Consider the following 25,745-nt stretch of genomic DNA (forward strand, 5'->3'; position numbering starts at 1 on the left):
ACTGAGGCCGGGATCCTGCTTCTGGAGCTGAGAATAGCGAGAGGTAACGAGTGCTCGCTGATAGTAGTGTCCAAATTCAGGCTCTCTCTCCAAATAGTGCCCACCCTTCATGTTTCGCTTTTCAGATGGTGGCTACCGGAGATGGTACGTGGCCAGTGACTACCCGATCCTGAGTGTGCTCCGGGACCCCGTGTTTGTGGAGGTTCGTGTTCTGAACAGGAACGATCCGTCCCTTGTGCTGCTGCTCAATGACTGCTGGGCGACCCCCACTGCCGAGCCGTATTCGGGGCTCCGATGGGACCTCCTGGTGGAGAGGTAAGGGAGCGAGTGAGGGGGCTTGAGGCAAATTGGGGAGGGGGCGACATGGGCGGGGATTAATACAGAAATCGTTACTTCAGTCCGGGTTAGTGATTGGGGAAATATTCCTTCGAAGTTGATATTTTGTTCCAGACGCTGGTATAATTGGTTTCATGTCAACCTATAATCGTGTGACTCACTCTTTGTCTCTGTTCCAGGTGCCCCTTTGCTGGTGATAACTACAAAACCCGCCTCCTTCCGGTAAACGCTGCTTCCCATTTGCGGTTCCCAACTCACCATAATCGATTTGTAGTCAGCACGTTCGCTTTCTGGGACCGAGTTTCGGGCCGTGCTCTGTCCGGGGAGGTGAGTTTCCTTCAGTGCTTCTTTCCCGGTCACTTGGTATCACTTGTTCCCTGGGTGTTAAGTGAGCAGGCCCCTGTCGGTCGGTTGACTGTAGAAGCATTAATCTCCGGACTGGGAGCTGTGGGATTGACCATACTGCACTGTCGCTTTGCAGGTTTATTTCCACTGCAGTGCTGAGGTTTGCTACCCTTCCACTCGAGAGAACTGCACGGCTCCCTGCAGCCCCAGTAAGTACCTGTAATCTGACTAGAAACTAAACCCTGATGGGGAGGGGTGGGTGTGGGACATCTGGACACGGGACTCCCTCAGCAAGAGGCCGAACACTGGGCACAGGAGGAGTGTCCTGAATCTGGCGGTTCTGGGAACTTTCCCAGTTGCATTCGGTGCAGGTTTCCATTTAGAATGGCAATCTAGGGCAGCGGGTCTGAGCACATCTTGCACCAGGTCAGTAATTGTGAAGGATGCTCTGATCCTTGAAATGGGATGAATGAAGTATTTCTGGTTCCTTGCTAATTGCCCGGATGCTGAGCTGCCCTCCTTGCCGACCGGTGAAGAGCAGAATCCTCCCATTGTTGGCACGGGTGTGTTCCGCATCCGGTTCGGAGTAGTCCACCCTTGGCATTGGAGAACATTTAACCAGCATCTAATTGTCGTCTTTCTGACACCGGGAGTTCAGGGTGCAACTGAAAGGATGTCCCGGGGCCGGACACCTGGCCAATTTGAAGGTCTCATGAAACTGCGGGTCAAAGTAATGCATCAAACACTGTCTCCTTCACAGGAGACCAGACTGGCCATTGTAGCAGCAGCAATTGCAAACTCTGCTCAGTTGGTGCGTCCTTCTGAGAATCGGTTTGGTGAGAACCAGATGCAATTGTAGCCTGAACTCTAAACTCTGTCCGGTACCCAGGGCCCTGATGTTTTTTGCATGAGGCCATCTGATTCAGGATTTGCAGACAACTGAAGATTTAATTATTCACCATCAACTCTTGTCTCTTGTTCTCCTTCGCCCCCAGAGAGGCGAAGAAGCGCCGATAACCGGTCTGGGGCCTTGGTGACCGCTGATGGACCCATCCTTTTCCTGGAAGGTGAGGAGAGATTGGCTGCTCGGATCCACCAGGATGAGAAAGGTAAAGCAGGATGCTCCACCTGTCTCTCGTGATGGAGTGACTGGTGCCCATCTAACCCTGGCTTTTCCCCACAGATGCTGCTGTTGATTCCCCCTCCCGTGTTCCTGGATTGGCGGTTGGGGTAGCGCTGCTCTCCGTGGCCGTGTTGGTCGGGACTGTTGCTATGTGGAAAATGGAGCAGGGCCGCAGGGTGGGCTCCGAGTGCAGCTCCATGGAACTGTAGATGTGTCTGTTGGATAATAAACTCCTGTTATAGACGATTGCTGGTCTCGTTATCTTTCAAATGCTCGCTGGATTGTACTGTTTGCAGTGAGTTAATTTGGTATCTGGTTTGAGAATTGTTTTTGCAGAATCCCACGGCTGCAGCAAACAATTCCCCCCCCCCCCCCAACGATTCGCATTGAGATCCAGGGCAAAGCTGTGGTGGGTTTGTAGCAAAATGGTGTCGGTCAGGAATGACTGGTTCACTTGCCTCTAACACTGGTCCTGGGCACATGTCGCCGGAATTGGCTCTTCCCTGACGGCATCGATTGACCAATTTGCCAAGCCTGGCGAGTGTTGGGCTCTCCTCGCATGACCACTGGCTGCTGGTCTCTCCGGCTATCGGAACAGGAGAATAGACCAGATGAATGTGTGGCTGCAGGGATGGTGTTGGAGGGAGGGATTTAAATTCATGGGACATTGGGACCGTTCTGCAGAAGGTGGGACCTGTACAAGTGGGACGGGTTACACCGGAGCCGGACCAGGACTGATGTCCTCGCAGGGGAGTTTGCTCGTGCTGTTGGGGAAGGTTTAAACTGGAATGGCAGGGGGATGGGAACGTGAGCAGGGAGACAGGAGGGGAAAACAAGGATAGAAACAAGACAAAGGGAGGAAGCAATAGTGGCAGGCGGAGAAAACAAGAGCAAAAAACAAATAGGGCCATAGTGCAAAAAAAATACTAGATAATTAGCAATCTTGAAGACCAGTCTGAAGGCATTGTCTTAATGTGTGGAGCATTTGCAATAAGGTCGATGAATTAACAGCAGAGATTAATGGGTATGAAAAAGTTACGATTATGGAGACATGGCTGCAGGGTGACCAAGGATCGGAACTGAACATCCAGGGGTAGTCAATATTTAGGAAGGACAGGCAAAAAGGGAAATGATGTGAGGTAGCGTTGTTAGTAAAGGAGGAAATCAACGCAATAGTGAGGAAGGATATTGGCTCAGAAAATCACGATGTGGAATCTGTATGGGTGGAGCTAAAATACCAAGGGGCAGAAAACGGTGGGGGTTGTCTATTGCCCCCCAAACAGTAGTGATGTAGGAGAGGGCATTAAACAGGAATTAGGAGACGCATGCAAGTAGGGTACAACTGTAATCACGCTGACTTAATTTAACATGTAGTTTGGTCAAACCAAATTAGCAATAATACTGTGGGGAAGGAATTCCTGGCGTGCACATGATTGATTTCTAGACCAATACTTTGAGGAACCAACTAGAGAACAGGCGATCCTCGATTGGGTATTGTGCGATGAGAATGGATTGATTAACAATCTTTTGCGGGCTCCCTTAGAGAAGAGCGACCATAACATGATAGAATTCCTTATTTCAGATGGAGAGTGAAGTAGTTGAATCCGAAACTGGGGTCCTGAATCTAAATGAAGGAAATTATGGAAGTGTGAGTTGGCTAGGATGGATTGGGGAACTTCACAAAGGGATGACTGTGGATAGGCAATGGCTAATATTTAAAGAACATATGCAGGAATTACAACAATTATTGATTCCTGTCTGGCACAAAAATAAAACAGGAATAGTGGCTTACAAAAGAAATTAGGGATAGTATTTATCCAAAGAGGAGACATATAAAATTGCTAGAAAAAGCAACAAGCCTGAGGATTGGAAGCAGTTTAAAATTCAGCAAAGGAGGACAGAGATTGACTAAGAGGGAAAAATTAGAGTATGAGAGTAAACAAGCAGGAACATAAAAACTGACTAAAAGTTTCTCTAAATGTCAAGAGAAAAAGATTAGTGAAGACAATTAAAAACATACATTGGTTCTGTTCTCAAAGTAGGACACAAACAACCTTCCAGAAATGTAAGGAACCAAGTTTCTACTGAAAAAATGCTTGGGAAATTAATGGAGTTAAAGGCTGACAAATCCCCAGGGCCTGATAATCTACATCCCAGAGTACCAAACGAAGTGGCCCTGGAAAGAGTGCATGCATTGGTGATCATCTTCCAAAATTCTATACTCTGGCACAATTCCTACAGATTGGAGGGTTGCAAATGTAACCACACTTTTTTTTAAAAAAAAGCAGGGGGAGAAAAACAGGGAATTAAAGACCAGTTAGCCTCACATCAGTAGTGGGGAAAATGCTCGAGTCTATTTTAAAAGATGTGATAACAGAACAATTAGAAGGCATTAATGGGATTTGATAAAGTCAGCATAGGTTTATGAAAGGGAAATCATGCTTAACAAATCTACTGGAGGTTTTTGAGGATGTAACTAGTCGATTAGATAGGTGAGAACCAGTGGATGTGGGAAACATGGATTTTCAGAAGGCCTTTGATATGGTCCCACAGAAGAGGACCGTGTGCAAAATTAAAGCACATGGGATTCGGGGAATAGACTGGCCTGGATTGAGAATTGGTTGACAGACTGGAAAGAGTGGGAATAAACTGGTCTTTTCCCGGGTGGCAGGCAGTGACGAGTGGGGCACGGCAGGGGTCAGTGCTTGGGACCCCAGCTATTCACAAAAAATGTCAATGATTTGGATGAGGGAACGGAACGGAATGTAACATTTCCAAGTTTGCAGACGACGCAAAGCTGGGGTGGAATGCGAGCTGTGAGGAGGATGCAAAGAAGGTCCAATGTGATTTCGACAAGTTGGGTGAGTGGGCAAGAACATGGCAGATGCAGTATAACGTGGATAAATGTGAGGTTATCTACTTTTTTTGTCAAAACAGAAAGGCAGTTTATTATCTGAATGGTGATAGATTGGGAAAATGGGGAGGTGCAACGAGACCTGGGTGTCCTTGTACACCAGTTGCTGAAAGCGAGCATTCAGATGCAGCAAGCAGTTAGGAAGGCGAATGGTATGTTGGCGTTCAATGCAAGAGGATTTGAGTACAGGAACAGGGAATGTCTTACTGCAGTTGTACGGGGCCTTGGTGAGACCCAATCTGGAGTGTTGTGTGCAGTTTTGGTCTCCTTATCTGAGGAAAGATGTCATTGCCATGGAGGGAGAGCAACGAAGGTTTTGCAGACTTGTTCCGAGGATGGCAGGACTGACGTATGAGGAGAGATTGGGTCGACCAGGCCTATATTCGCTCGAGTTCAGAAGAATGAAGGGTGATCTCATCGAAACATATAAAATTCTAACAGGACGAGACAGACTAGATGCAGGGAGGATGTTCCCGGTGGCTGGGGAGTCCAGAACCAGGGGTCACAGTCTCAGGATACGGGGTATGTCATTTAGAACCGAGATGAGGAGAAATTTATTCACTCAGTGGGTGGTGAACCTGTGGAATTCACTACCACAGAAGGCAGTGGAGGCCAAGTCATTAGACTTATTCAATAAGCAGATAGATATATTTCTTAATGCTCAAGGGATATGGGGAAAAAGCGGGAACAGGGTACAGAACTAGACGATCAGCCATGATCATTTTGAATGGCAGAGCAGAATGATCCACTCTTGCTTTCATTTTCTATGAAATTGACAAAGATAAAACAGTCTAAACCCCCAACAGAATGTGTAGCACAGATATTAATGAGGAAGTGAGAAGCGTGCCCGTGAATTGGCTCCGTGGCTTAGTTGCTTAAAGAACTCCGGTCACAGATTCAACTCCCCGTGGTGCTTTTGTGGAATTTATGATGTTTAGTGAATTTGACCAGCAAAAGCATCGTGCGGAGTTTGTACTTTGTTCAGGGTCCAATACGGAACTGCTCAGAATATCTCTTCAAAATGTCCTTTTATTTTGAAGACAGACCCCTCAGAGAATGTGAGCGTAACACGTTAATGTAAGGACACGATCTTGTTTCTGGGCTCGTTGAGGTCGGGGTATAATTCTTGATTCGAGGTCCATATCCCGTAGAATCCCCAATTTAGCCCTTGACTTTTTTTATCTTTAGTGGCGGTTCAGACTTTTGCAAAGAGGGAAAATAAATCCCCAAATCACTCCACCTCAATCTCAAACGCTTTCAGAAGAAGTTCATTTCAAACAATCAGGACCTTAAAGGCACCTCAATGACTTCCACTTTCATGGAACGAGCTTTGCTTGCAATTGCATTCGACCTTGAAACCGCTCTGGGCTTTCATCTCACTGAAGCAGAGTCTGGCCGCTTTGTATCTGTGAGCATGTCACTGACGAGATTCGCTTTAACATTGGTCTCTATCAGTTTTTAAAATTTCACCAAGCCTCAAGGAAAAGAAACAGAGAATCGACCTGTCCCTGTAAGTGATGAATTGAAGGGATTGGTGCTCCAAGCAGATCAGAAAAGTGCGCAGTGCAGGCGCTCAGGCATTCCAAATCCACCCTCTCGCCACTCGGCGATCTCATTAACTGAGCTTTACACTGGTCTTGTGTCACCGCGCTGAAATCGAACACGTTTCTCTGAACTTCACAGTTGCTGTTTCCGGAGTGAAGACCAGCTCGTTGGTTGAACTTGCAGGAGTAAAAATCCAGTCATTTTGGAGAAGTAAACTGACAGTAGACAACTGTTATATTGGTGGCTGCAATCTCATAGTTTCGCTCAGTGAATTGCTGGTTTATCAGGTGATCTCTTTGTATGTTTCGGTGGTGCTCTCATTTAGCGAGAAAGTTTGATGGTTCGAACCCTTATTTATTTTTTCTCGAAGGATTCATCGCCTCAAAGTTCCAGGGTTTCAATCTGTGTTTGGTTTGCAAGAAAATGTACCGTGATCATAGCCGGCTGAGCAGTGCTGATATTCCACCACTGAAACTGCGGTCGGAAATCAGGCACATCAATCATATAAAGGAATGGAACATTGGCTTCACGGATATCACAACTGATAACCCATTTCTTTTAAGCGGGTTTACTTTAAATCAGTTAACGCCTGCTTTAAATGGTAGACTCATGACTGTCAAACAAACATAGAATAATTACCACAGTCATTTTTGGACTGGACGCCGCACGGTGACTTTGCTGTCAGTGAAGAGCGACGGGAAAGACCAAAGTGCCGTTTGCCCCTCTCACTGTGGCCGTGAAGGACTGTGTCCAGGCTGAAGTTCTGTTCCCACCGGACGATCCTCCCCCCAGATTGTGCTTTCTGAGCTCCAGTCAGGTGATGCTAAACACTCAGGTGGGAAAGACCAAAATCTACAACAAGGTGTTTAAAACATAGCTGATTTATTTAACATATCCAGAATCTTAAACTCCAGCCCAGTTAAAGCGGTTATTAACATCAGCAGAAACAAACCCCAAATGTCAGAATGAATATGGTTCAGTCCTGGATGGGATTAACAGCAGAATCCAACCCCTGCAGTCACTTGTGAACTCGCTGGTGTCTCAGCACGTGTGATGACTGAACGAATCCCTTCACACACATAGAATCATAGAAAGTTACAAAACAGAAGGAAGCCATTCGGCCTATCGTGTCTATGATGGCCGAAAAAGAGCTATCCAACTTAATCGCACTTTCCAACACTTGGTCATAGCCCTGTAGGTTACGGCACTTCAAATGCACATCTAAGTTCTGCCTCGACCACCCTTTCAGACAGTGAGTTCCAGACCCCTAACATCCTGTCCGCTTCTGTGTATCCTGTTACTTTTTCACTGTTGTCCGGAAGTCTATGAACAACTCCCACCAAAGTCTTGCATTCTATTCTGTTACTCATTTCCACGCAAAGCCTTTCTACTGCGTGCTCACCTTTACTGATATGTCTTCTTTCTCATGCAGTAATAGTATCCCTCCTCAATATCGCTACTCCACCGCCTTTTCCAATGTCCCTATCCTTTCTAAACGGCTTATAACTTGAAATATTTATCTCCCAGTCATGCCCAGTTTGTAGCCAGGTCTCAGTGATGAGCACTAAGTCATGCACTATAAGCTCAATTTACGCTTCTAATTCCCTTGTTTTATTTCTTATGCTACGGACATTAGTGTATAGAACATTTAATTGGGCATTAGAACTTGTCCTACCCTTATGCCCTGATGTTGTGTTTAACATACTTGGTAAATAAGGTTGGTGAGCTGCAGACACAAGTGGTAACATGTTATAGTGTCAATAATGGAGACCTGGCTCAAACAAGCGGAGGAGTGGCCACTTACATATTCCTGGCTACAACGTATTCAGGAAAGGCAGGGGATAAAAGTTGGGGGGGGGGGGCGTGTGGGCCAGGCACTATTGATCAAAAATACTGTTACAGCGGTAGAAAGGGTCGCCATGCTTAAGGGTTCAAAGGCAGAATCTATTTGTTTAGAATTAAGGAACAATTGAGGATCTATTACGCTGCTGGATGCAGACTATAGGGGGCCAACTAGTGGGAAGGAGATGGAGGAGCAAATTGGCAGCAAATTGCAGAAAGATGCAATAATTTTAGAGCATTGATAAAAGGGAACCTCATTTATCCGAATATAGACTGGGAAAGAGCAGTGCAAAAGTCAAAGAGGGCGAGCAATTCCTGAAATGTGTCCAAGAGAACTTTCTTAATCTGTATGTTTTCAGCCCAACGAGGAAGGAAGCAGTGCTGGATTTATTTAGGGGAAAGAAGTGGGGCAAGTGGAGCATGATTCAGTGGGGGAGCATTTGCAGCAGGTTTAGTATAGTTATGGAAAATGCAAGGAAATATCAAGCATGAAAACACTGAACTGGGAAGAGCGAATTTCAGCGAGTTGAAAAGTGATCGGGTCCAGGTGGATTGGAATCAAAAATTGGCAGGTAAAACAGTAAATGAGCAATGGGAGACTTTGAGTGAGGAGATAGTTCGGGTACAGACTGGACACATTCTTACTCGGGGAAAGGTTGGGCATGCAAAACTAGAGCTCCCTGGATGACAACAGAATATTTGAGACAGCATTTTGTACATTCTGACTACCAATGTCCGGACAGGTGTGCCCGCGGTTATCAACCACAACCTCGTCACCTCCACGCTGAAACAAAAAGGGGCCACATTCTGCTTCAGTGAGATGAAATCCGAGAGCGGTTTCAAGGTCAATTGCAATTGCAAGTACAATGCATTCAGAGGACGTGAGATTATTGAGATACCGACAAACACCCTGCCAGTTTGAACAGCAGCTCAAGATCAAAAGTCGGGGGGGGGAAAATGAGGGTTTGTCCGGGATTTGAACCCGGGATCTCTCACATATTTCAAACAACAAACCCGAAGCGAGAATCATACCCCTAGACCAACGAGCCCGCTGAGCAACAAAAGCAAGCAGTAGTTTCTGAGTATCAGCGGCCACTTTCCCCAAATCTCCTTCAAAGTTCCGTTAATAAAAGTGTGTCCGTACATTAGTGAAGAAACATAAAGCCAATTTCTTCACTGTTGGGTTTTGTTTAGGGCTCCTGACGCTGATAAAGTTGATTGGGGACAGTTGATGAGTTAATGGTTGTAAGGGCGAAGATACTCCGGTGCAACGGTGCAGATACTCCAGTGTGAGGGTGCAGATACTCTGCTGCAAAGGTGCAGATACTCCGATTTAAGGGTGCAGATACTCGGATGTGAGGATTTGTTGCCGCGACTGAAATGCGGCTTAGAACTGTTGTTATGATCCAAGGCAGCGCTGCAGGATCCTTTCATGATCTCTCACAAATCAACTGAAACCGTTCGGAATGTGAATACAATTTTGCGTTTCCAAAATAAAAGGGAGTGACATTCATTGTGGAAACAGTCTGGTGTCGGTCACTGCAGAAATATCGATGTCAGACCTTGTCTGTCAAGAAGAATTCAGATTTCGGCGAAGACAATCACAGGTGAAATGATGGAAGATCGGCCGCACTCAGCTGGCCATCGAAACCGGGCATTTGTTTTGCAGCCAAAACAAACATCAGAACCAGGAAATGCGAGACCATGAAGATAAAAGTTTCCCAACCGTCTCTGGGTGGGATCGAACCACCAACCTTTCGGTTAACAGCCGAACGCGCTAACCGATTGCGCCACAGAGACAGCACACGTTTGTTGTTGAACTACTGATTCAACGAACTAAAAATTCAGGTTGCAGCGATCAAAATAAATTCTCTCTGCTCTCAGTTTACTTTTCCAAAATAAAGTGTGTGAAGTTTGCACGACCGAAAATCTGTGCTCTATTATTCCTGAACATTAAACTCACCTTGCCATTAAACACCTGTATATTGGAAGACTCCGTCCCCTCGTGGTCGAGAGGATTGATTTTTCGAGCTGTGATTCGCCATTCTCTATTCCAGTAATATTCAGGTTTGCTGAAAATGAGATGAGATGAAATGAGCAGGTCCGACGAGCAGGTCTGTGACACGACTCGGTGTTCACAAAGTTGTCTCTTGCACTTACAGTGAAGCGGACGGCACTTTTCACTCTTAAACCAGTAACCATGATGTTCAGAAAAAGTGTGGCCGAGACATACTCGATTTCAGCGCGGTGACACTGGGTCAGAGTAAAGTTCAGTTCATGCGATTGCCGAGTGGCGAGAAGGTGGATTTGGAACTCCTGTGCGGCTGCACTGCGAGTTGTCCAGATCTGCTTGGAGCGATATTCACTTCAATTCATCACTGACAGGGACAATTTGATTCCAAGATTCTTTTTCTCTGCTGCTTGGTGAGATTTCAAAAGTTGTAAACGACCCATACCGATCCCAAACACGTCACTTCCACTCTGACAGATGTAACGCGGTCACACTCTTCACTTCAGTGAGATGAAAGCCGGGAGCGATGGCGAACAAAACTCATTCCAAGAAAGTGCAGGTCATTGAGGTGCCTTTAAATTCCTAACTGTTTGCACTGAACTTCTTCCCAAAGCGTTTAAGATTCACATGGAGCGATTTGGGGACTTCTTTTCCATCTTTGCAAAAGTTTCAACCGCAGGTCAAAGTCAAAAGTCGAGGGCGGAATGAGACGCCTTCCTGAAATTTGAGAACCAGGGAAGCAGACTTCAGAGCAAGGTTCTGTTTATTGAGAAAAAGCAGATACAATATTCATCCCGGAACGATCCAGAATCTGATCAGCTCGAAAAGTAACGGTTACCCCGTGATTTGAACACGCAGCCTTCTGGTGACGCAATAAGTCATGAAGATTGAAGCAGGAAGTTGAAAAGTGGGAATTGATGGATTCAGTGAGTGGGCAAAACTGCGGCAAATATAGTTCAATGGGGGGTGAACGAGATCATCCACTTTAAATCTAAGAAAGATAAATCAGAATGTTTTCTGAATGGTGAGAAACTAGGAACTGTGGAGCAGCAGAGAGATTTCGGGCTCCAAGTACAGAAAGAGCTACCAACTAGCGTACAGTACAGACATTAATTAAAATGTCCAATGGACAGTCAGTACGGCCGGTTAACTGTTGATTAGAGTGTGTTGTAACGCCTTAATCACGGATTCGATTCTTATAATTTATTTCGGCTTTTTATAACTTTTAAAATCGAAGCTTTACAAAAAAAATATAAAGACAGATTTGAGGGGACAGTTTTTTGAATAATATCCATTGTCACTTTGCCCCTGGACCGGAGAAACACGTCTTTCTTTTTATTCGGGTTTTTTTTTTGGCAACTGACCCTGTGACGCAATGGCTCGTGTGTTGGACTTCTACTTGTTTTGTTTGATAAGCCATTCAAAGGTTGTGGATTCGAGTTGCAACGGCGTTGGATTTTAGTTCGGGAGCTGGGAAGTGAAATTTTGCAGCAAAACCGCAACAGGATCATTAATGTCCTTCAAGGATGTGAAACTGCCCCCGACACTTCATCTTACACAAGTGGCTCCAGTCACACCCGAATTCATGATACTTAAACCATTCTGAGCTGGATTGGCGAAACTCTCTCAAGAAGGAGACTCAACACCTGCTCAGACCGAAAATCAATCTGCTGGACTTCCGGCTCTGTCAGTCTGCATGTTCCTTCAGACAGGTTTCTAACTGGACACATGCATCCTGCTGCCGTGCGGGCATTGGTGCTTCAGGGGTAGAATTCTTGCTTGCAGTAATTCTATTCCTGTAAAACTAGCTCCTGAAGTGTAGGATGGAAAGTATCCTGGCTGAGCGGTCGGAGGGGCTGGTTTAAAGCTCCAGTTAAATCCCACAGTGTGTAGATGGATCAAAATCATAGTTTGTGTCTACAAAACCGCAGCCTCCCTCCTGTAAACAAGTAATACTCAACATCTCTTCTGATATTTCAACAGCGTAGTCCAGAGGAACCACATGGCAATTCAGATAAGGAGGTGCATTTTCGAAAACATCAATTCTACCTTCAACACCGGTCGAAATGTTCACAAACGAAAGGATTGTTTGATCTCGGTGAGACTCGAATTAACAACCCCGACATTTATCGAGCCTGGAACTCATATAAGGACCGATTGCGCCGTTAGAGCCCGGTCACTCTGATCACCTGTCCCACTCTGCTGGAAAGAATCTTAAGGTGAGATTTCCTTACCTGTGGAAACGTGTCCTGTCCCCGTGATGAAACTAGTATCTGCACTTTCACTTTCAGCTTCTTTCACATCCTCTGCTCCATCGCACTGCAATCGGGTTTTCTGTGAACAGGTCAAAATAAACATTGGCAGAAATTATGTCAGTGGTAAAATTCGAATCGAGAAACGCCCCAGACATTGAAACCAGCGATTTAAACCACCAGCTCACACTTCCACAAAACAAGGCATGTCTTTCAAGGTCTGTTTAATGATAATATAAATTAATTGAAGCTAATTGACCGTATTTGCCTGGTGATGGGTTGTTCCCCTGAGAGCAGAGAAGGTTCAGAGGAGATTTGATAGAAGTGTTCAAAGTCATGAAAGGTTTAAAGTTAATAAAGAGAAGCTGTTTTAATTGTCGAAATGGTCGGAAACCAGAGGTCACAGATTTGAGGTGATTGCAAAAGAACAAAAGGCGATATGAGGAAAAACTTAATGACGCAGCGAGTAGTTCTGATCTGGAATGCGCTGCTTGAAAGGGTGGTGGAAGCAGATTCAATCGTGACTTAAAAAAGGAATTTGAAGGGGAAAAATACAGAGCACCGGGAAAGGGCCGGGGAATGGGACGAATTGGATTGCTCTTATAAAAAGCAGGCACGGGCTCAATGAGCCCAATCGCCTCCTTCTGTGATTCGATGGACAGAAGCGGTCTGAATGAATGGGCGATCGGTTGTGGGTAACAGGGAAATTTTCGACTGGTTGTCCGGTTGTGTTAATGACGGCTCCTTGTTCTCGGATTATGGTTTTCATTTTGGACGTTTCACTGATTGATACGTGAGAGTTCCCCAGTTCAAATCCCAGAACCCTCCTGTTTCACTATTTCCAGTGAGGATTCATTCATTTCTTTCTCACATCTTTTCAGCGTTGCAGAAAGCAGCATTGAATTAATTCTCGAACATGTTTGAGGTCCAGAGGCCAGAATGCAGCCGGTTTATCGACGCAACACACACGGAGAGAGTAAAATGTCTCACGGCGGTGTGCAGATTGAAACTGAAGGTGAATTTATCCCAATTCAGGCGATCTCAGAGGTGCAGAACAAAAATGCGCCTTAATTGGTCGGGAAAACGAACCCTGTTCCCTCGCGTGGTAAGTGCAAATTCTACCAGTGAAACAGCAACGTTTGCTGTGTCCAATTGGAAACCTGTTCAAAACAACATATCATTTCACAAATATCCTCTGAGCACCTTGCGCATTCTGATTTACAGCCCTGCATTACGAGCACTCGCTGCTTGTGATGGCCGAATGGTTAAGCCGTCACATCTAAAACTCGACGGGGTCTTTTGGTAAAACACTGGAATGCTGCTCGCGGCGCTGTTGTTTACAGTTTTATTCAATGCTCAAATAAATATGAACTGGAAATAACGGGCCGCATTTCCTTCTCTCAGAGAGATCCTCCACCGCGGCAGAGCCTTTTAATTGGGAGCCCAATGGTCTCTTGCAAAATTTCAAGGTGCGTGAAGGAAACTTCACAATAATCCACAACTGGAGAATTGTGTCCAATTCTGGGCACCGCACTTTAGGAAGGATGTGAAGGCCTTAGAGGTGGCGCAGAAAAGATTTACTGGAATGGTTTCAGGGATGAGGGACTTCAGTTACGTGGATAGACTGGAGAAGCTGGGGTTGTTCTCCTTCGGGCAGGAAGGTTGAGAGGAAATTTGACAGAAGTGTTCAAAATCATGACGGGTTTAGATAAAGTAAATAAACAGAAACTGCTCCCGTTGGCGGAAGAGTCGAGAATCAGAGGACATCGATTTACGGTGGTTGACCAAAGGAGATATGAGGAAAAACGTTTTAAATCAGCGAGTAGTTCTAATCGGGAATGCATCTCCTGAAAGGGTGATGGAAGCGGATTTAATCGTTAATTTCTAAAAGGAATTGGACAAGTATTTGAAGGAAATATATTTGCGGTCTACAGGGAAAGAACGGGGAAATGGGACGAACTGGATTGCTCTTAAAGAGATCCGGGGCAGGCTCAATGGGCCGAATGGCCTCCTTCTGTGCAGTAACGATTCTTTGAGTGTATGATTCCATCTCTCTCAAGCTTCACTTAAAATTCTTTTAACTTGATATTCAGGCTTATTTTCTATACTTTTATCTCTATCTCTCCCTGTCTCTGTCCCGCTCTGTTTTCCCCTGATGGACTTCTCAGGCTTCATTGAACGGCCAAAGCTCATCGAACCTGCGACACGAGCAGAGAACGCTAAAGATCGAAAGAATGAGACGGGAGGAAAAGTAAAGGACCAACCCAGATGATGAATTCGTAGCCAATGTCCACATATTGATGTCTCTTCGTCCTCATAGTGAAATTATCAGTACTTTTAGCCCAGTATAAAAACAAAGTCTTGTATTTATAAAGCGCTTTTCACGACATCAAGACGTCCCAAAGCGCTTTACAGCCAATGAAGTATTTTTGAAGTGTAGTCACTGTTATACTTGTGGGAGAGTGGATAATCTGCGGATGCCGAGACAGACAACAATGTAGCTACAGAGCAATTAATTCTGCAAAGTCTCACTTGATATTACAACTCGCACATTCGAAACGAATGTGGTAAAGAGAGGCTAATATTGTTGATATGAAATAGTTAATGTACGTCTTCACATTGCCGTACATCGGAATAGAAAAAGTGATAGGATGGACAGAATGGTGGCCGATCGGCTGTGGGTGGCACCGAATTCTGCATTGGTTTCACCCCTCTGTTATCAGTGGCTCTTTGGTCTTCTGGTATGATTCTCGCTTTGGGGATTTGCTGATTGTTATGTGAGAGATCCCGGACGAGCCCTGCGGTGTTACCATTTATAGTTCAAAATCACAAATTGGTTTCTCACGTCTCGTCAGCGGTGTAGTCGGCAGGATTGTCTTAATTCCAGTGCATGGAGGACAGAATGCAGAGGTTCTGTCGACGACAATACACATGGAGAAAGGAAAATGTCACAAGATGGTGTTCAAATTGAAGCTTAATGTAAACGTATCCGAATTCACATGACCTCATGAATGGAGAATGAAAAATGCTCGTCGATTGAGCGGTGGTCGAACTCGGGCCTCCCGCGCAGACAGCAAGAATTTGATCACTGAAATAACAAAGTCCGCACAGCAGCCGGTGGTCTGCGCTCAGTTCGAAACCTGTCTAAAAGAACATACAGTCTCAGAGTTCTCCTGTCATAACCTTCTTCATTCTCTTCTGCAGCCGTGTCGGATTTGTCGCTTGCAGCAGCGATGACCCAATGATTAAGGCGTTAGACTTGCAATGTGATTTTCCAACCCAGCTTCGACGCAACACACGTGGAGAATGGAAAATGTCTCAAATGGTGCGCAGATTTAAGCTGAAGGCGAATGTCGCACAATTCACGCGATCTTATGAATGGAGAATGAAAATAATCCTAAACGAACCGGAAATCGAACCCCGGTTTCTCACGTGATAAACGAGAATTCTATCACCGAGACAGCAAAGTCAGCACATTAACAAGCTGTAAGTTTCCAGTTGGAAACCTGTCTGAGAGAACAAAGTGTCACAGATCTCGTGTGATAACCCTACGCATTCTGATTTATAGCTGTGCATCATCGATGTTTCCAGCTGCGATGGCCGAGTGGTTAAGGCGTTGGACTTGAAATCCAGTGGGGTTTCCCTGCACAGGTTCGAATCCTGTTCGCAGCGCTACTTTTTAAAGTTTGTTCAGTGTTCAAATTAATATGAACTTGAACGAACGGACCTTGTTCGCTCCCTCAGAGAGGTGCTCCATCGCCAACGACGCTTTTAACTCGGAGCCCAATGATCTCTTGCAAAATTGCAAGACACGTGAAGGAATCTCTCCCAAGCTCCATTCTAAATTCTGCTCGTTCGCAGAACTTGACATTTATACAATTTTTTTCTGTGTTTTAATCTCTCCCTGTCTCTGTCTCTTGACTTTGCCTGTTTTCTCCTGATGGACTTCTCAGGCATCGTGAACAGCGAAGAATGATGGAACCTGCAACACCAGCAGAGAAGGGTAAAGATGGAAAGACTGAGACGGTAGGAAAAGAAATGGTGCAACCCAGCTGATGAATTCGTAATTAATGTCCACACATTTATGTTTCTTCCCCTCACAATGAAAAAATCAGCAATTTGAGTACAGTACACTTATGATAGAGTGTATAATATGCGGATGTTGAGACCGACAATCGAACCTTTGCCGTGGTGATGAAAGCGCCGAATCCGAAACACTGAACCCCAAGGAAACGCTGAAAATTCGTTGCTGCGAACAAGCAGAGCAACGCGGCCTTTCCTACTTGGCCCTTTGTAATTCAGGTCATTTTCCTGCCAGACAAACTGCTCGCACAAAATGGCATTTTCTGTTCGAAATAATACCGCGACAGATGTGATGTTCAGGCAATGACATCACCAAGTGCAAGTAGGCATGTACATGAAATGGAAAGTGAGGTAAAATACTACCACAAGCTGCTGATTGACATGTTTCCATTTCCAAAATTCACGCACTGAATGCAGCTCCTTGGAAAACTGCAAGGCCACGCAGGTCCATCATGAATCGTTTGAAGCAACTGGCAGTTTAAAGTGGCATCTCCTGCTGCTTCTGTGGGGAGTGAGAGAGAGGCACTGCCGGTATTTGCGTGCAGTTTGATTTTGCACAGAACTGCACAGAGAAACAGCAAATATACCAGGGCTGTGAGATGTTCTATATTATTCATATTGAGCCACAGGAATATCCGCAGTCAGAAGCTGAAAAGAAGGAGAGATAAGAGGCCTGAGAATAAACACAGAGCTGAATGAATCACGAAAGAGCGAAAGAAAAACTAATGTCATCAGTTCCACTTTGTCTCGTGCACAATCTTGGGAGCTCCCCAATGGCCTGGTGGTGAGAATTCGGTACTCTCACCGCCGCGAGGTTCGATTCCCAGTCAGGGAATTAATTTTAAAAAGAGTTATGAACTGATTAAATTAATTACATGAAGCTAATTAAATCCTGTTCGTCGTTGAATCCCTGTTTTAATCACCATGAATCAATCGATAACATTCTATTTCAGACTGAAGGCGATGTTGACGTGGTTACCGAGAGACATTCCAAACTTTAATAAGATTTTTATGCTTTGAATGTGATGATTTTTTATTCATTTTATAGACTGCATCTTAAGAGTGGGATTAAAAACGCAGTAGAGTCGTTGTTAAATTTAACATTAACTGGCAATTGTCGCTGTTTATCACAGGAAAGCCCGAACTGGTTCTCCGATCAAGATGAAAGTAACGCAACGAGGAACATCTGATACAACACGAAAGGCATCGGGCTATGACAAAAATCCCCACCGTTTTGCTTTTCCAAAATAAAGGGTGTGAAATTTATTCTCTGAACATAGGAACAGTCTGGTCTCACTCACTACAGAAATCTCCATGTCACAGCGAACCAGCTCTCCTGCTGCGAATGCGGCCTCCCTTCGGGCCTTTCGGGGGCTTGTCTGTCAAGGAGAATTGTAATTACCGTGAAGCCAATGTTCCATTCCTTTATATGATTCATGTGCCTGATTTCCGACCGCAGGGTAAATGGTAGAATATCAGCCCTGCTCAGCTGGCATTGATTCCGGTACATTTTCTTGATTCCAAATCATGCGTTGAAACCCTGGAACTTTGAGGCGATGAATCCTGAGGATAAAACAAGGGCTCGAACAATCAAACTTTCACGCCAACGGATAACACCGCCGAGAACAGGTGAAGAGATCACCTGCTAAACCAATAATTCACTGGGCTAAACTTTGAGATTGCAGCGACCAATACAACAACTATCTACAGTCAGTGAAAAATGAATGATTAAAGCTTGTAGGAGTGAAAATCCAACCAGCAGGTCTTCACTCTTAAACCAGCAACTATGAAGAAAAACATGCCGGAGAAATACTCGATTTCAGTGCGGCGACACTGGGCCAGAGTAAAGTTCATTCAATATAATTGCCGAGTGGCTGGAGGGTGGATTTGGAACTCCTGACCGATTGCACCACGCATTTTCCAGATCTGCTTGGATCACCAATCCCTTCAGTTCATCACTTAGAGGGACAATTCGATTCTCGATTTCTTTTTCCTGACGATTGATGAAATTTTACAAATTGGAAGCGATCAATATCAAAGCTAAACACGCCACCGACATGCTCACAGACGCAAAGCGGCCACACTCTGCTTCAGTGAGATGAAAGTCAAGAGCGATTTCACGGTCGAATGCAATGGCTAACACAATTCATTCAACGAAAGTTCAGGTCGTTGAGGTGCCTTTAAAGTCCTGATTGTTTCGATTGGACTTCTTCCCAAAGCATTTGAGTTTCACGTGGGACGATTTGCGGACGTTATTTTCTTTTGTGCAAAAGTTTCAACTGCAGTTTAAGATCAAAATTCCTGGGACGACAGTTGTTCACAATTTATCGGTGCTGGGACCACTGCTGTTCACAATTTATCGGTGCTGGGCCACGGTTGTTCACAATTTATCGATGCTGGCACAACTGTTGTTCACAATATATCAGTGATAGGACCACTGTTGTTAACACTTCATCAGTGGTGGGACCACTGTTGTTCACAATTTATCGGTGCTGGGACCACTTTTGTTCAAAATTTACATTCATGATTTGGACACGGGAATCGGAAGTACAATTTCAAAATTTAGGGACGACACCTAATTGCGAGCTGTCGTTAATACAAAGAAAAATGCGAATAATAAAGGAAGACATTAGTAAATTTGCAGAATGGGCGTGTAAATGGCAAATTAATTGCAATATTTATTATATACTCCCTTGCCTTTTTGCCCCACCACCCCCACCTCACTAAATGCATTACCTCACACTTCTTCAGATTGAATTGCATTTGCCACTTTTCTTTCCACCTGTCTGCTCTATGGATATTTTCCTACAGTCGACAGCTTTCCTCCTCACTATCAACCACAGGAACAATTTTTGTATCATCTGCAAATTTCTTCATCATGCCCCCTACATTTCAGTCTAAATCAATGATCTGTACCATGAAAAGCAGGGACCTAGTACGAATCCGCATGGAACTCCAGTCGAAACAGCCTTCCAGTCACAAAAGCACCCGTCGACCACAACCGCTTGCTTCCTGCTACTCAGCCAATTTTGGATTCAACTTGCCAATGTCCCTTGCATCCAATGGGCTTTTACATTTTTGACAAATCTGCCATGTAGGACTTTGTCAAAAGCCTCGTTAAAATCCATGTTGACTACATCAATCGCGATACCCTCATCGATCCTCCTTGATACCTCCTCAAATAATTCAATTCAAACGACCATCCCTTAACAAATCCACGCTGACTGTCCTTGATTAATCCGTGCCTTTCTAAATGACGATTCATACTTCCCATCGAGTTTATGCTGACTGGCCTGTATTTACTCGATCTTTCCCTTTCTCCCTTTTTAAACAATGGTACAACGTTAGCAATCCTCAAATCCTCCTGCACGACGCCTTTTGCCAGGGTGGATTGGAAAATGATGGTCAGAGCCTCCGCTATTTCCTTCCTTGCTTCTGTTAACAACCTGGGATATATTTCATCTGGGCCTGGAGATTCAGGTCGAGCGATTTGGGGACGTCATTTCCTTTTATGCAAAAGTTTCAACTGCAGTTCAATTTCAAAATTCCTGGAACCACAGTTGTTCATAATTTATACATGCTGGGACCACTGCTGTTCACAATTTATCGGTGCTGGGACCACTGTTCACAATTTATCAGTGGTGGGACCACTGTTGTTCACAATTCATCAATGGTGGGACCACTGTTGCTCAAAATCTATAGCTGCTGGGACCACTATTTTTCAAAATTTATCGGTGCTGGGACCACTGTTTTTCAAAATTTATCGGTGCTGGGACCACTGCTGTTTACAATTTACATTTCTGATTTCTACACTGGAATCGGAAGTACAATTTCAAAATTTAGGGACGACACCTAATTGCGAGCTGTCGTTAATACAAAGGAAAAATGCGAAAAATAAAGGAAGACATTAGTAAATTTGCAGAATGGGCGTGTCAATGGCAAATTAATTACAATGTTTATTGTACACTCCCTTGCCTTTTGCCCCCCCCCTCCCTCAACTAAATGCATTACCTCACACTTCTTCAGATTGAATTGCATTTGCCACTTTTCTATCCACCTGTCCGCTCTATGGATATCTTCCTGCAGTCGACAGCTTTCCTCCTCACTCTCAACCACAGGACCAACTCTTGTATCATCTGCAAATTTCTTCATCATGCCCCCTACATTTAATTCTAAATCAATGATCTGTACCATGAAAAGCAGGGACCTAGTACGAATCCGCATGGAACCCCACTCGAAACAGCCTTCCAGTCACAAAAGCACCCGTCGACCACAACCGCTTGCTTCCTGCTGCTCAGCCAATTTTGGATTCAACTTGCCAATGTCCCTTGGATCCAATGGGCTTTTACATTTTTGACAAATCTGCCATGTAGGACTTTGTCAAAAGCCTCGTTAAAATCCATGTTGACTACATCAATCGCGATACCCTCATCGATCCTCCTTGATACCTCCTCAAATAATTCAATTCAAACGACCATCCCTTAACAAATCCACGCTGACTGTCCTTGATTAATCCGTGCCTTTCTAAATGACGACTCATACTTCCCATCGAGTTTAGGCCGACTGGCCTGTATTTACTCGATCTATCCCTTTACCCCTTTTTCAGCAATGGTACAACGTTAGCAATCCTCAAATCCTCCTGCACGACACCTCTTGCCAGGGTGGATTGGAAAATGATGGTTTGAGCCTCCGCTATTTCCTTCCTTGCTTCTGTTAACAACCTGGGATCTATTTCATCTGGGCTTGGAGATTGAGGTCGAGCGATTTGAGGACTTCTTTTTCCTCTTTGCAAACGTTTGTCCCGCAGGTCAAGATCACAAGTCTTGGTCCAAATTAGGATGTCTTCCGGCTTTGAACCTCAAATCGTGAATTATACCCCGATCCCAACGAGCCTAGAAACAAGAACGTGTCCTTAAATTAACGTGTTACAGGCACATTCTCTGAGAGGTCTGTCTGTGGAATGAAAGGGCGTTTTTGAACAGTCATTCTGTTATCCGTTTCCTCCTGAAACCTGAACAAAAACGAACACCACATTGTTATTTTGTCGCTTTACTCCATAAATTAGGTAAAATAATGAACTGCACAAGGCACTACTGGGAGTTGAACCCAGGATCTTCTGTTTACTGGACAGATGCTTTAACCAAGTAAGCCACAGCGCCAATTGATGAGATGGGGCCCCCACCTCCTCACTAATATCTATCAGCGACACTTCACTGTTGGGGGTTCAGGCCGTTTTGTCTCTGTCCATTACGCTTGTCCGTTCACCTGTGCATCCCGACACTGACTGCATTTCTCGCTGAGTTTATCTTTGTGTCTCCTTCAGTGAGTTGATACAAGGATGATTATGTGTGATTGTATTTGTGACATGAAATAAATCAGGGCTTCAGACAATTCTCGCTCTGACATTGGAGAACTATTGAGCCGAACTTTACAGCGAAGTGTTGTTTCTTGTCGTGCTGAAACTAAAAAAATCGCAAGAGGAGCAAAAAGGGAAAAGGAGAAAAACTTATGAGGGAAAATGAGGACAACTCTCAAGATTTTTACGAGTATATTCAGAGAAAGAAGGGAGGCTTAGAGTAATGTGGGCCGCTTAAAGACAGATGCAGGTGATATTGTAATTGAAAATCAGGAAATGGCAGAGTTGCTAACTTTTTACTTTGCATCGGTCGTCACAGAAATGGATGAGGCTAACATACCAGAGACACGAGGAAAACTGTTAATAAATCAAGGGGATTCAGTACAAGTAAAATAATGGCAATGGAGAAAATGAGGAGGCGAAAGATAGACAAATCTCCAGGAGCTGATGGTTTCCACCCCAGGGATTAAAAGGAACAGGTGAGGAAATTGTACATGCTTTAGTCATGATCGATCAAAACTCTCTTGATTTAGGAATTGTTATTTAACGAATCGCATCTTGATTGGAGGCTTGTGTTTGAGAAAGATCTCGAAGTGATAATTGAGAGACCGAAAATAAAGCTGTTTGTCAAGAGCGCTGATGCTGTCGGTTGTTCGCTGCTCTCGTGTTGCACAATTGTTAAGCGTGCGTTACTTATTTATAGCAGTATGGGCTCCAGAAATGACCAGGTTGTGAGTTCGAGCGTCTTCTAAAACAATCAAACCTTTTACTCCGAACATTTTGATCGGAGTTCAAGGTAGAAATGGTGTCTTCAATAACGCATCTTGTTAACAACCAGTCGTTTTTACAATACGCCCTTGTGGGACAAATGTATGGAGGTCAACAATCGACTTCTTAGTTTTCCCATGTGGGCATTTGGGTTCCTCTGGCCTACCGTCTTTCAATAGCAAGTGTCAGTTTACTTGTTCATAGGGGGAGAGGGGGCATTTAGCGGCAGCTCATATGGCAAAGGGGCCGGTACGAGATCTTTAAATCTAAAGAACCAAAAAACAATTCTTCTTTTCTTTAAGCCGATATTCATCGGTTGCAAGTTTCGTGTTGGGAAAATTTGGAAGAGAAATATTCTGCCTGGTTTCAATGTGTCACGGGTGAAATTATTCAGCTTACAGATGTTAATACGCTGAAAGGTCTGAGGGCCTTTTCCAACTCCCGTGTGGGACAAGTTCAGCCTTTGAGCCTCTGGGTAAAGTGTTATTTTTAATTGCTGCTAACGAATGACAAGACATTTCGCACAAACAAGAAGAATTGTAAACTCACGAGTTCACTGTCCATGTTTCTTACATCATGTTCAACAGAAACAAGGATTCTCCTCAACATGTTCCTGAGAATTTTATCAAACGGACCTCACCCTTGCTCGACGGCTGCAATGATAATTCGGAGATCTCCCATGAATATGTACGAAGTGAGCTTATGTAGTATCGAGCCTGGGTAGCTCAGTCGGTAGAGTATCAGACTTTTAAAGTGGGTAGTGAGCTGAAGGTCCAGCGTTTAACTCCCTGTCCAGGCTCCAAATTTCGGAACAGCTGGCAAGCTGTGACTTTGTAGGGGGACCTGCGATGTGTTGTCAAAGCTTCGGTAGTATCTTGTTTCCCAGGGATGGGCAGTAATGCGCTGTCTGAGGCGGTTCCCGATCAGGAATTCAACTTTACTGTATTAGTTCACTGTATTAATTTCGCAAAACTCATTCAACTCTGTAAAAAAGACGAATACTTGTTCAAATCTCCATTGATCAACCAGTAACTTTCTGTTTCCAGCTGAAAGAAATGCTAACTTTTTTATGCGTTAATTCACCAGGCAGAATTTAGGGAGTTCAGAGGGGAAGTGAAAAAGGAAATGAGAGGCAAAGAGAAATATGACTATAGACTGACGGCCAACATAAAAGGGAATCCAAAAGACTTCGACAGGCATGCAAACAGTAAACGGGTAGTCAGAGGAGGGGTGAGGCCGATTCGGCACGATAAAGGAGATCTACTCATGGAGGCAGAGGAGATGGCCTTGGTACCAAATGAGTACTTTGTATCTGTCTTTACCAAGAAGACAGAGTCTCAGCAAAGGAAGTTATCGTTGAGATACTGGATGGTCTAAAAATTGATAAAGAAGAGGCACTTGAACGGCTGGCTGTACTTAAAGTAGATAAGCCACCCAGTCCGGATGGGATGCATGCTCGGTTGTTGAGGGAAGTAAGGGTGGAAATTGCAGAGGCACTGGCCATAATCTACCAACATCCTTAGATATGTGTGTGGTGCCAGAGGACTGGAAAATTGCAAAGGTTACACCCTTGTCCAAAAAAGGGTGTACGATTAAATCCAGCAATTATCGGCCAGTCAGTTTAACCTCAGTGGTGGGGAAACGTTTCGAAACGATAACCCGGGACAGAATTAACAGCCACTTGGACGAGGGTGGATTGATTAGGGAAAGGCAGCACGGATTTGTTAAAGGCAAATCGTGGTTAACTGACCTGTTAGAGTTTTTTGATGAGGTAACAGAGAGGATAGATAACGGCAATTTAGTTGATGTGGTGTATGTGGACTTTCAAAAGGTGTTTGCTAAAGTGCCGCATGGTAGGCTTCTCATCAAGATTGCGGCCCATGGAATAAACGGGGCAGAAACAACATAAATGCAGAATTGACGAACAGCAGGAAACAGATTACTGGTGAACTGTTGTTTTTCGAACTGGCGAGAGGTGTACAGTGGCGTTCCCCAGGGATCAGTGCTGGGACCACTGCTTTTCTTGATAAATATTAATGACTTGGACTCGAGTGCACAGAGCACAATTTCAAAATTTGCAGATGAAACAAAACTTGGAAGAGTAGTAAACAATGATAAGGATAGTGATGGACTTCAAAGGATATGGACAGGCTGGTGGCTTGGGCGGAGACGGGGCAGATGAAATTTAACGCACAAAAAATGCGAAGTGATACATTTCGGTCGGAAAAACGAGGAGAGGCAAAATAAACTCCAGGGCACAAATGTAAAAGCGGTAGAGGAACAAAGAGGGGTTTATGTGTACAAATCGTTGAATGTGGCAGGGCAGGTTGAGAAAGCGGTTAAAAAGCATACGGGATCCTGGGCTTTATAAATAGATGTATAGAGTACAAAAGTATAGAAATCAGGATGAAACTTGACAACACACTGGTTCGAACACAACTGAAATTTTGTGTGGGGTTCGGGACACAGCACTTCAGGAAAGATGTGAAGGCCTTCGAGAGGGTGCAGAAAAAAAATACTATCATAATTCCAGGGATGAGGGACTTTACTTACGTGGATAGACCGGAGAATCTGAGGTTGTTCTCCTTGGAACAGAGACGGTTTTGTAGACATTTGATAGAGGTATTCAAAATCATGAAGGATCTCGGCATGGAAGATGGAGAGAAACTGTTCCCATTGGCGGAAGGGTCAAGAACCAGAGGACATAGATTTAAGCTGATTGGCAAAATAACCAAAGGTGACATGAGGAAAAACTTTTTTACACAGCGAGAGGTTCGGATCTCGAATGCACTGCCCGAGGGTGTGATGGAGGCAGATTCAATCATGGCCTTCAAAGGGGAGCTGGATGAGTACTTGAAAGGAAACAAAAATGGAGGGCTTCGGGGAAGTGGTTCAAGCTGGATTGCTCTTGCAGAGATCTCGCACGGACTCGATGGCGCGAATGGCCTCTTTCCGTGCTGTAAGCTTTCTATGATTCAATTCTATGTGTTGGTTGCAATGCAAAGGGAACAGAGCGTGCCATAAATCGACACAACTCTGAGTATCCTCACAAGCAATGTAGTTTAAGAGCAACTAATTCTGAAACGTCTTACTTGATAACTCAAGTCGTGCACTCGAAAGCCATTTGGTAAAGGGAGACTAATATTGGTGACTGGGAATAGTTCGTGTCC

The 25,745-nt window shown here is 44.6% G+C and overlaps 1 protein-coding gene and 3 non-coding genes across 4 annotated transcripts; 2 read left to right on the forward strand and 2 right to left on the reverse strand.

Annotated features, from left to right (window-relative positions):
• Positions 1 to 363: 363 nt before the first annotated feature.
• Positions 364 to 2,050, forward strand: LOC137335556 (zona pellucida sperm-binding protein 4-like). The gene is made up of 6 exons (XM_068000871.1): positions 364 to 367; positions 451 to 472; positions 516 to 663; positions 818 to 890; positions 1,677 to 1,790; positions 1,865 to 2,050. Exons 1-6 carry the CDS (start codon positions 364 to 366, stop codon positions 2,011 to 2,013), a joined length of 510 nt encoding a protein of 169 aa, XP_067856972.1. The 3' UTR covers positions 2,014 to 2,050.
• Positions 2,051 to 9,831: 7,781 nt separating this feature from the next.
• trnan-guu (transfer RNA asparagine (anticodon GUU)) lies at positions 9,832 to 9,905 on the reverse strand. Its single transcript has one exon. It is a non-coding gene; the product is annotated as a tRNA-Asn (tRNA).
• A 6,053-nt stretch (positions 9,906 to 15,958) lies between these two features.
• On the forward strand, positions 15,959 to 16,040 carry trnas-uga (transfer RNA serine (anticodon UGA)). The gene has a single exon. It is a non-coding gene; the product is annotated as a tRNA-Ser (tRNA).
• A 5,496-nt stretch (positions 16,041 to 21,536) lies between these two features.
• On the reverse strand, positions 21,537 to 21,610 carry trnat-agu (transfer RNA threonine (anticodon AGU)). Its single transcript has one exon. It is a non-coding gene; the product is annotated as a tRNA-Thr (tRNA).
• Positions 21,611 to 25,745: the final 4,135 nt, after the last annotated feature.

The sequence above is a fragment of the Heptranchias perlo genome, chromosome 20 (genome assembly GCF_035084215.1).
Source record: "Heptranchias perlo isolate sHepPer1 chromosome 20, sHepPer1.hap1, whole genome shotgun sequence".
Lineage (NCBI taxonomy): Eukaryota > Metazoa > Chordata > Chondrichthyes > Hexanchiformes > Hexanchidae > Heptranchias > Heptranchias perlo.